At 33.1% G+C, this 10,229-nt stretch overlaps 2 protein-coding genes across 2 annotated transcripts; one reads left to right on the top strand and one right to left on the bottom strand.

Moving 5' to 3' along the window:
• Nucleotides 1-2,150: 2,150 nt before the first annotated feature.
• On the top strand, nt 2,151-4,239 carry LOC9300093 (PCTP-like protein). Its single transcript, XM_021016242.1, has 4 exons — nt 2,151-2,752; nt 2,833-3,091; nt 3,589-3,906; nt 4,004-4,239. The coding sequence occupies exons 1-4, from the start codon at nt 2,721-2,723 to the stop codon at nt 4,124-4,126; spliced, it is 732 nt and encodes a 243-aa protein (XP_020871901.1). The 5' UTR covers nt 2,151-2,720; the 3' UTR covers nt 4,127-4,239.
• A 671-nt stretch (nt 4,240-4,910) lies between these two features.
• On the bottom strand, nt 4,911-9,474 carry LOC9301832 (probable leucine-rich repeat receptor-like protein kinase At5g49770). The gene is made up of 18 exons (XM_021016241.1): nt 9,282-9,474; nt 9,079-9,199; nt 8,937-9,008; nt 8,786-8,860; nt 8,632-8,703; nt 8,379-8,543; nt 8,208-8,282; nt 8,057-8,128; nt 7,901-7,972; nt 7,745-7,813; nt 7,567-7,641; nt 7,422-7,493; nt 7,187-7,327; nt 6,622-7,109; nt 6,390-6,527; nt 5,956-6,312; nt 5,655-5,890; nt 4,911-5,579 (listed from the first exon to the last, which is right to left on the bottom strand). Exons 1-18 carry the CDS (start codon nt 9,436-9,438, stop codon nt 5,115-5,117), a joined length of 2,922 nt encoding a protein of 973 aa, XP_020871900.1. The 5' UTR covers nt 9,439-9,474; the 3' UTR covers nt 4,911-5,114.
• Between the last annotated feature and the right edge of the window lie 755 nt (nt 9,475-10,229).

Raw genomic sequence — 10,229 nt, 5'->3', positions numbered from 1 at the left:
TCTCGACCAAACCTTGAATCTCATGCTGAAAACCCTTTGGATATTTTCCATCAACAGTGAATCACACAGAGACGATGTCCTTATAGCCTTCCTCACGACCCGCTAAGCTCCTTTACGATAAATCTAGGTCTCAAAAAAAAAATTCATTGTGCTTTATGTTTTTAACCTTCTCACGATCTCTCTCCGACTCCTTGACGTTAAAAGCAAGAGCTATACCAAATGGAACCACCGTGACATTAGACTGAAGGTTGTACACCGTTGGCTTTTTTTTCTCCGATCTTCTTAATTAGGGGTGAGACCGAGAGGACTGAGAATTGGCGGCTCCGACTTCTTCACCGGTTACACTAGAATAGACATAAACAATTTGACTCGGTTTAACTTTGACGGCATGTTTTTGGCGTTTCGTTCTTCTATATGCGCTTGGATGGCACAGAAAGAGAAAATCATTACAAAGTTTGTATATTGAAAGGGAAAATCATTACAAAGTTTGTATATTGATAAAAGAAAGAAGAAGAAGAAGAAGAAGACGAAGAAGAAGAAGAAGTTATGTAAAAAAAATAATATCTAATAGATAGTGTCAAGGAAACGTATATTTCTAGAGATATTAGAGAAGTTAGGATTCTAGGGAGATTGGTAATCGTGGGGAAAAGGTAAATGGTTATTCTGTTTCCAAAAAAATATTAGACTAGATTTGTTTTAAAAAAAAAAGACACCCACGAAAAAAATTGAAAATAAAAGGGAAATTTTTGGATCGGCAATTAAAAAAAAAGTGATGTAAAATCATAAAAGAATTGATGCTAAATTACCATTTTTTTAAGGACCTATAATTTTTTAAAAAAAATTGATGTTATTAAAATAATTTTTATTAGCATCACTTTTTATTGATGTAAATTAAATATCATTTTCTTAAGTGATGTTAATATAAATTAATAGATCAATTATTTAATTGATGTAAATTTATATATTTGTATCAATATGTAAAAGTGATACAGATTAATTTAGATTTGCATCAGTTTTAATCAATTGATGTCATACAAATTAATAACTACATCGATTATTACAAATGATGTAACATTTTAATTTTTGTATCAATTATTAATAAGTAATTTAAAACAATATCATTTAGTTTTGTGATTCAATTTAAGTGATTCAATTCAACCTTTTTTTTGTAGTGTTTCACCAAACATTTATATCGAAAACTTAAAACGACAACTATTATGAAACAAAATTTTAACGCTAAAACGACAAGTAAAACGAAACGGAGGGAGTATTAAACTTGGCGGGTAGTGTGGTTGCGAAATCTAACTAAATGGAGTTAAACAAGAAAAAGGCAATCAAAGAACATAACATTTACATAATTTCAACTGCGATAACAGCGGATAGAAGAAAGTATAAAAATCTACATATACCTATCAAACTTATTTGTAAATCGAAATAAGAATAATTTTTCAATCCCACAAAATAACAAATAAAATACTTATTTAAACATTTTCTTATCACAAGAAAATTGACTCAATTCTCATAATACTAGGCATCTAGGTTTCTTAATTTCTTCCCCAAATATGTGAGATACAGTTGAACAACAAATGTGACACCATCCTATACATTTGAGCCTTAAGATAAAAGGAAAAAAAAAATCTTTAATCAAAAGCCTCAAAGTCAACTTAAAATTTCCTATGAGACACTGCCCACATTGAGCTCTATCGACACATGGGATGTAATCTTGCTATATAATTTGGAGAAAATAAAGTAGTGGATTTTATATACCGCCTATATTTTTTGGATAAAGACAGAGTTGTTAATTGAATAGATACGTTTTAAATAAATATATCATAAAAATTAGTTACAAAAAAAAAAATTTACGGTTGTACAAATGCATATAGAATCGTTGTAAAGAAATGCATATATATCCAACAAATTTTATGAAAGGAAATAAATATATTAATATCTATATTGAGTAATAATCTAGCTAGTAACAATATTGAACTTGTTTTAGTCAAAACTCATCACGAAACATGAAAAATTATTTAAATACAATCAAATTTATACGGAAATATTCACGAACAATTTTCACTCAACATAAAATACATGAGAAATTTTACTGATCTATTTTTTTTTTTTTTTTTGACATCGATAGTTTGGCATAATTGTAGGTCGATGATATAAAGGAGTCTTAAAGTTGTTTACCAACGAAAAAGGAGTCTTAAAGTGACAAAGTTATTAAAAAAAAAAAAAAGACTCATAAATCAATGTGAAGTACTTATAAACATTATCATTCACGAGTAGCACTTGGTCTAGTAACGTATGATCCTTCAAAATGAATGAAAAGTCGTGTTTCCTTGAAATGCTAGTTCCGGTCCCAAGTAATGTATATCCCTAGCCCCTAGGATCCGAAATTTCTTGGATAATCAGAAAATTAAAAATAACATTTCGTAAATAAACCCAACTTGAGAAACACACACAAATACTAATATGTAGATATAATTGTAATTTTCAAGAATGATTTGAGTAAGAGGAAGATGTATAATGATTTCAGTTCCCACTAGTCATTGCATGTGCTCTCTCCCCCTCCTTGTCCCACTTACCCACTATTCTGCTTTCAACTCTGTCTCTTTCTCTCTCTCACTCTCTCTTTCTTAACCAAATCCATGACTTAAAATGCAGAGCAACCACAGCATAAGTCTTCATACCTTCGGATTCCTCAATCTCCTCTCCACATCATGAACGGTCTAGTCCCCTCCAGCAGCTCCTGGTAAGTAACATCTATGTTCCAAAATCATAATATGTTTCTACGTTGTAGCATAAATGAAACAAGAAATGCTACATTGTTAGGTCGGTGAGTGAGGAGTCGCTAAGAAGGTACGTGAGGTTTGCGAGTGAGAGCTGCATTCAAGAGCTCTTATCTTCCTCTGAGGCCGGACGCTTTGGGAACGCTTCTAATGGGTGGAAGATGGTGAGGCATGACTCGAACGGTGTCGAGATTTCAAAACGCGACTCGGGATCACTACACGCGTTTCGAAGCCGTAGGATCCTCACATCAGTCTCTCCAGAGCAGTTCATCACAGTCGCAAATGCCATAGACGCGGCCAAGGTAATCATTTCTCAGTGCTTCCCTACAATATGCAACTATGCATGTCCTCAAACAAAAACAATATATGCTGCTACCAAGATATACTAAGAGAGATATTTACTCAATAATATATTTTCACATCCTTTTCGTTAGCTAATTTAAAAGTAGAACTACATGTTTAATCTACATTTATTCATATCTTAATAAAATTTATGGAATATGATACATAAACTAATATTTGTTAAAAAAAAAGGGTGAAAGTCAAGTGTGTATTAGTAGATAGTAGATATTGTAAAAATGATAGTTTTTTTTTGTCAAATTAAACATCAGATTAGTTGTTAAAATTAAATTATATATATATATATGTATAAAGTTTGTAATAGTATTATTTAACACATGGTAGGTTTTTTTTTTGTTTTGCTTTAATTAAAATTAACACATGGTAGGTTTATTACCTACTTCATTAATAATTGGAGTTTGGTAAAATAATAATAATGATTATTGGAGAAAAATGACAGCAATGGGAAGGTGACCTGGTGGAAGCAACACACATTAGAGAAATAGATGAGAATCTGAGCGTAATCCGTTTAAGGTTTGGCGAAAACTCGAAACCGCTCTTCAGGAACAGAGAGTTCATTGTCTACGAAAGACGTGAGACCATGCAAGACGGCACTCTCGTGGTGGCGGTTGCTTCACTACCAAAGGAAATGGCAGAAGGATTGGAGCCAACAAAGAAAAAGAAAAACAATTCCATTATTAGAGGATTTTTGGTTGAGTCAGGTTGGGTTTTGGAGAAGCTTGATGATACCTCTTGCATGATTACTTATGTTGTTCAGGTCATTAATTTTTAACTCTCCTACCTTTTTTTTCCTTTTCTTTTTCTTTTTGTTCTTTCGTTAATATATGTGTCATTGTTTTTCTTTTTATACACAGTTGGATCCTGCAGGATGGTTGCCAAAGTGTTTTGTGAACAGACTAAACACAAAGCTAGCAATGATAATTGATAACCTTAGAAAGCTTGCTCAAGCCTCTCTACCTTCTTTTCCTCCTACTTGATTAGTACCTTTTAGCTCTCGTTCTCTCTGTCTCTCTTTCTTTTTTTGTTTGTTTGTAAACAACTAAACATTTTTACAAAAAGAGTTAAATGATCGTAATTAAGAGGCCAACAACTCCTCCCTCTTTCCTACCCCCTTAATGAAAAGGGGCAATATGTCATTTAAAAACATTGAAATTATCATCTAGCTACTGCAGTTATATGTTTGTTTTGTTATGTTATCTTTCTCACCTTTTTTCTCTCTTAAAAGGGGAAATTTTAGGACAAAGCCAATACATTTGGTGTTCATGTAAGTACTTTAATTTTTTTACTAATAAGTGAATAACAAGATTTGGAAGAGCTATATACTTAAATTAGTTTTCTCAATATCTACTTTTTCTTAATGTAAGATTAAATTAGTACTTTTTAATGGTTTCCAAGCAATTAATAAATATATCTATTCTTATAGTAAGAAAAAAAAAAACAATATACCACTTACAATGATAGTAAAGTCCGACAATTCTTGCAATTCATAAAAATTCCTTGATTTATCCATCTTCCTATACACCTATCTCACCACTCAATTACCTCTTTCTATCTCACTTTTAACAGGTTAATAGTTCAAGCATCACCAAATTAATTTCGCAGTTATGGTATCAAATTGTGAGTTTTCTATCTTGGCGTTACAATGCAATTCTAGTTTAGGCATAAACTTATGATTTTCTCTATTTCGACTTCAAATGATATTTCTTTATAAACTATGACGTGATTAAAAGTTAAAACTAGTGTTTAACTAATAGTAGTTTCAATGAGGGCATTTTAGTATTTTGAAAAATTTGGATGCATTTTATACATCAAGATACTCCAATTATTTTGGATACATCAAAAGTTCGTTGCAGCCAATTTCTACATCTTGAGACTCACATGCCTACTTTGAAAAAGCAGAAAGCAATCAAAGCATAGTATTTGGACGTAGCATCTGGATAAATAAACAAACCAACCCATAACCAATCATTGGGGTTCGAGATTTGCAGTTGGGAAACTTGCACTATACTCAAAAGAGTTGTTTCCATAAAGATCCCCAGATCCTTTGCTTTCTTCATCATACGTTCTTGAACTCGCAGATGAATCTACTAATCCTGCATGCTGCATTATGTTCTCAATCTCTTTCACAGCCTCATTCATTGATGGCCTCTTCACTCCTTCTGGATCCACACATCTTAAAGCAAGATCTACATACTTTTCAAATCCTTTGAGATTCTTGCTGGCTGTGCTAATGGAAGTGTCCAACAATTCTTGTAAGTCATACAAGTTTTTCGATTTATTCATCTTCATCTTCATCTCTTTCACCACATATTTTCCATTCTCTATCGGAATCTTACCGGTTAACAGCTCAAGCATCACAACCCCAAAACCATACACATCGCTCTTCTCTGTCAATTGATTCGTCATGTAGTACTCAGGATCAAGATAGCCCTAATTCAAAATAAATTGAGAGTTTAAAATGTATTTGGTAAAGAGAGAAAAGAGGATGATTTATTCTCTACTCACCATAGTTCCCTTCACTTGTGCTGTTACATTAGCTTTCTCTGCATCTTCCACAAGTTGGGATAGGCCAAAATCAGCAACTTTTGCATTTAGACGTTCGTCAAGTAATATATTACTTGATTTGACGTCTCTGTGTATAATTGGAGGATCAGCAAGTTCATGAAGATAAGCCAAGCCCTTCCCTGATCCAAGTGCTATTCTAAGCCTTCTTGTCCAATCAAGTCTAATCCCACTTTTGCCTGCATTTTTTTTTCTGGTTCAATACAAAATAAATTCTTTAAAGAAGGGAGAGACTTGATATTACCTGATAGACTATCTCTAAGAGAACCATTTGGAATGTACTCGTATACGAGCATTTGTTCTCCTCGATCAAAGCAAAAGCCTAAGAGTTTGACAACATTCTTATGATGGACTCTTGAAAGAAGCTCGATCTCAGTTTTAAACTCCAACGCTCCTTGCAAAGATCCTGGTTGAGCTCTTTTAATTGCTATGAGTTGCCCATTAGGAAGAATGCCTTTGTATACCTGGCCATAACCTCCACCACCAACATCATTTGCCACCGAAAAGTTGTTTGCGCATTTCCTCATCTCTTCAAAAGTAAATGCTTTTGTTCCCATTAACTGTGGAGCATCGACACTGTTCTGATTCACATCCCACTTGGCTACAACATACAAAAGAAAAGCTGTTAGAATTTTGTCAGTCTTCCATGGTAGTAAAACGTCTTCTTATAGTTCTTACCGAAAGGATTAATTTGTTCGTTCGCTCTCTCTGCTCTCCTCTTTTGCTTAAGAGCATAGATCCCAGCTATCATTAGCATTAACAGAAAAACACTAGAACCAAGTATAGCTCCAATGATGTGTGATGAGTTTGAACCTCCTACATTTGTGGGAAAAAAAAAGCAGAGCAAATAAGTCATACAGAACCAAGTTTAGATCTTGTTAGATTGTGTGTATGACCGTTTTTATCATACCTGTAGGGAACTTATTGTACTCATTGGCTTTGAATATGTAAGGGCCAAACATCGGAGGAGGTTTATAAGTCTGCGTGCTAAACCTGGAAATAACACTACTCATTCCCGTCTCATTAAATCTCTCTGTTTTATATGGAAAGACCGAGAGATCTATTAGAAGATAATGATCATTTTCATCCTCTCTGATGTTTCTTATGGCCACTGAATCTACTTGATAACTTTTCTTGTTAAAGAAATCTGTTAAGTTTAGCCTGAGCATCTCGAAGGTGTTGTTGTTGGAATACCCTGAGAAGGAAGGCGACCTGAAAGTGAGTGTTCCTGTGATTGGATACACACAACGACACGTGGTGGGAGTCGGTTCCATGTCCTCATCACCACAAACACCACATGTGTTTAGAGGAGAAGAATATGAAGAATTGTGTTTGACTACTTTGCAGTATTCATCTGGTGGGTTCCCTACCTCGGGACACACTGGATTATTTGCCAAGCTGTAGAAGTATCAACATGCACTCATAAGTAATTGATTGAAAAGAATAAGTCATTTTGATTTGTGGACGATACATACATTACTATCCTGCTGCTGCCTTTATTCACTGATTGTTTATACTCAGTTATGTCATTATATTGTAAATCCACAAAATCTAATTGCTGGCTCTTGTTGGTACCGAAGTCCAATGTTTCGTTTAGCCAGTTACGCTTTAGGATACTGCAAGTAATCAAGAAACAAATATCACAATTAATACATATTTCACAACTTTGAGTGACTTCTTAATCAAAGTTTCATGTATTGTTTTACTCACACAGTCTGCAACTGAGTAGGGGTGAATAGGGAGGTTGGTATTGGACCTTGAAGTTGGAGCCCTTCCATCCTTCTGACAACCAGAAGACCAGTTATATAAATATGGAGATCAAGAACAAGAAAGAGAGATAGAGAGATGTTCATACAATGTTGCCAAGGACGTTAATGATGAGATCCATGATGGAATTAGTGAGGAAGTCAATCGGTTATAGCTCACATCTCTGTTACAATACATTCACATCATGGTTTTAGATTGATTGATAGTGAAGGTTTCTAATGGTAAATTGAGCAACAAATTATAGTAAGAATAATATAGAAACTTACAATGTGGAGAGACTGGTCAAGCTGGTTAAAATTGGAAGACTACCTGTAAATTTGTTGTCGGACAAGTACCTGAAATGGATTCAACTACTAACTCTTTCACCTCTTTTTATTTATTTTCTACGAGAACACAGAACAAATCTTTAGTTGCTCACTTACAGTTCTTGAAGATTTGTGAGATTATTAAGACTTGAAGGAATTTCTCCACTTAGTCTATTCCTATCAAGGCGTCTGTCACAAAGAAAACAACATATATGATTTAAAAAGTTAACTAGGATAAACAAATTTTTTGAAAAATCTCTTTCTACTACTTACAACACCGTCAACGTTTTAACAAGGCTAAGGCTCTGTGGGATTTCACCCGTGAGTAGGTTTCCATCGAATAGCCTGTCGATAAAACAACAAACAATGCAATCACTTATTTAGTTACAAATTACAGCTTACACATATGTACTATGAAACTTACAAATGTTTTAAAGTCATGTTGGCACTGAAGAGCTTTTCTGGTATATCGCCAGAAAGCTTGTTTTTGCCAAAATGACTGCATGAGAAAGTGTAAAAGAATCGGATTTAATTAGTATATCAAAAAGAGTGATTTATATAAAAAGAAATAGAAATATTTGGAATCTATATATACAAATGCTTAGTTTCAAGAAGCATATCAAGTCCAGGTAAAGAAGCTCCATCAGAAACTGGAAGCTTTCCTTCTATCTGATTGTCTGCTATATCGAACCAATATAGTTTTGATAACTGGCCAATGGAAGCCGGAATTGTTCCATTAAATTTATTTGAATTCAGGGAGCTGCATAAAAGGAATCAAAAATTGTTATACTAATGGGTTTAGTTAGAGAATCAATTGTTTATAGTAATAGGAACCAACAAAATCCTACAGTGTTATAAGTTGTTCTAGAGATCCTATGGACTCAGGGATTTGACCACTGAAACCACATCCCATAAGATTCCTGTAGAAAAAAAAAGGAGTACTAGTTAAAATATGTGATAAGACAAAGCGGTTACAAATTGGTAATGATCTAGTTATCTTACAAGTTCGTCAACTTCTTGAGGTTACCGATATTTGGTGGAAGCGGTCCAGTTAAATTAGGATTAGATGTCAAATCCCTATAAATATTGGATCATAAGATGAGGAAAAAAAACATTTCTATGGAAAGGAAGAAGAAGAAGAAGAAAGACCTACAGGGTTTGCAATTCAGTCAAAGTCGTAATATAGGCAGGAAGCTTTCCTTCCAAGTTAAGGTTGCCTAGTGATCTGCAACAACAACTCAACGTTAAAGTATGCAAATGATTATTGGAAGAAGTAGCAAAAACAAGATACTTACATGTTAACAATACGGTCATTGTTACATGAAATTCCAACCCACTTGTTTACACAAGGATCAAAGCCTTTCCAATTCCTTGGAGGCATGGTCAAACTACTCTTTAGGGCTTGTAAAGCAATAACTGCAACAATTTTGAAACTAATTCAAACGATTTTGAGATTCATATATTTGAAAAACTCTGATCATCATCTAACTATACTTACCGTCGAAATCATTTGTGAGCGCAGATACAGAACAAATTTGGAAGAAAAGCAAGATTAGGAGCATAAAGACTCCAATTCTTGAACTCATCTTGAGACCCACAAAGAATCTCTTTTTCTCCAATTCTCTGCTTCTGACTGTATCGAAAATTAAAATCATTCAATGAGAGCATGTGATCTGCACACGTAATGACATAATCTTGAATTAAAAAAATACAGCCTCCTAGCTAACAAAACATCTACATAATAATTTTAACAAAAAGGAGAAGACTTTGAATAATTTAATTGAAACATATAAATTATAGAAATTGGCAGTGGACCATTTAAAAACTAGTTCAACTTGAAAAAGATGATAGTGCTATTAATTAATGGAAGGTTTGGAAAATGTTGTTAGATAGAAATGCCAATAGGTTGATGGGAAGGAAAAATAAAACCTTACGATGATACTCCCTCTGCTACATTTTAATTAACAGTGCATTTGTATCTTTTTAATTGATGTTTAAGGTTTCTACACATATTAAAAAAAAAACACATAATTTTCATTTAATTTACCTTTTTTATACAAAAACATCATTATATGAAATGATTTCAACCAATTAGAAAATATGCTGAAAAATATAATTGGTCAAGCAAAATTAAATACATGTAATTTTTTCATAGAAAATTGAAAACATCACTTAAAATGAAACAAAATTTTTTTCTCTAAAACATCACATAAAGTGAGACGGAGAGAGTATTTAAGTTTTTTTGCACATAAATTTTGTAAATTTTTTTTGTCTATTTTATATTTAAACATAATTTATTGTCTCAAAAACAAACTGCTCAACTAATTTTTAAAATTCTGCAGAATAAATATAGTCACAAACAATAAAATACACCAATATTTGGAATTACAGAAATGAGAACATCATTAAATTTGATATTTTCACTAAAATAAGAAAATTATGTTGG

This window comes from Arabidopsis lyrata, assembly GCF_000004255.2.
Source record: "Arabidopsis lyrata subsp. lyrata unplaced genomic scaffold ARALYscaffold_8, whole genome shotgun sequence".
Taxonomy (NCBI): domain Eukaryota; kingdom Viridiplantae; phylum Streptophyta; class Magnoliopsida; order Brassicales; family Brassicaceae; genus Arabidopsis; species Arabidopsis lyrata.
The sequence above is the reverse complement of the archived record's forward strand: the minus strand, read 5'-3'. Positions and strand labels throughout refer to the sequence as shown.

Excerpts from the sequence above, each read along its gene's own strand:
- LOC9300093 (XM_021016242.1), top strand. The coding sequence starts at position 2,721 with ATGAACGGTCTAGTCCCCTCCAGCAGCTCCTG. Across the intron at positions 3,092-3,588 it reads ATGCCATAGACGCGGCCAAG|CAATGGGAAGGTGACCTGGT; the intron begins GTAATCATTTCT and ends GAAAAATGACAG. Across the intron at positions 3,907-4,003 it reads TGATTACTTATGTTGTTCAG|TTGGATCCTGCAGGATGGTT; the intron begins GTCATTAATTTT and ends TTTTATACACAG.
- LOC9301832 (XM_021016241.1), bottom strand. The coding sequence starts at position 9,438 with ATGATTTTAATTTTCGATACAGTCAGAAGCAGAGAATTGGAGAAAAAG. Across the intron at positions 7,973-8,056 it reads GTTAAAACGTTGACGGTGTT|ACGCCTTGATAGGAATAGAC; the intron begins GTAAGTAGTAGA and ends TCTTTGTGACAG. Across the intron at positions 7,642-7,744 it reads TTGACCAGTCTCTCCACATT|AGATGTGAGCTATAACCGAT; the intron begins GTAAGTTTCTAT and ends GTATTGTAACAG.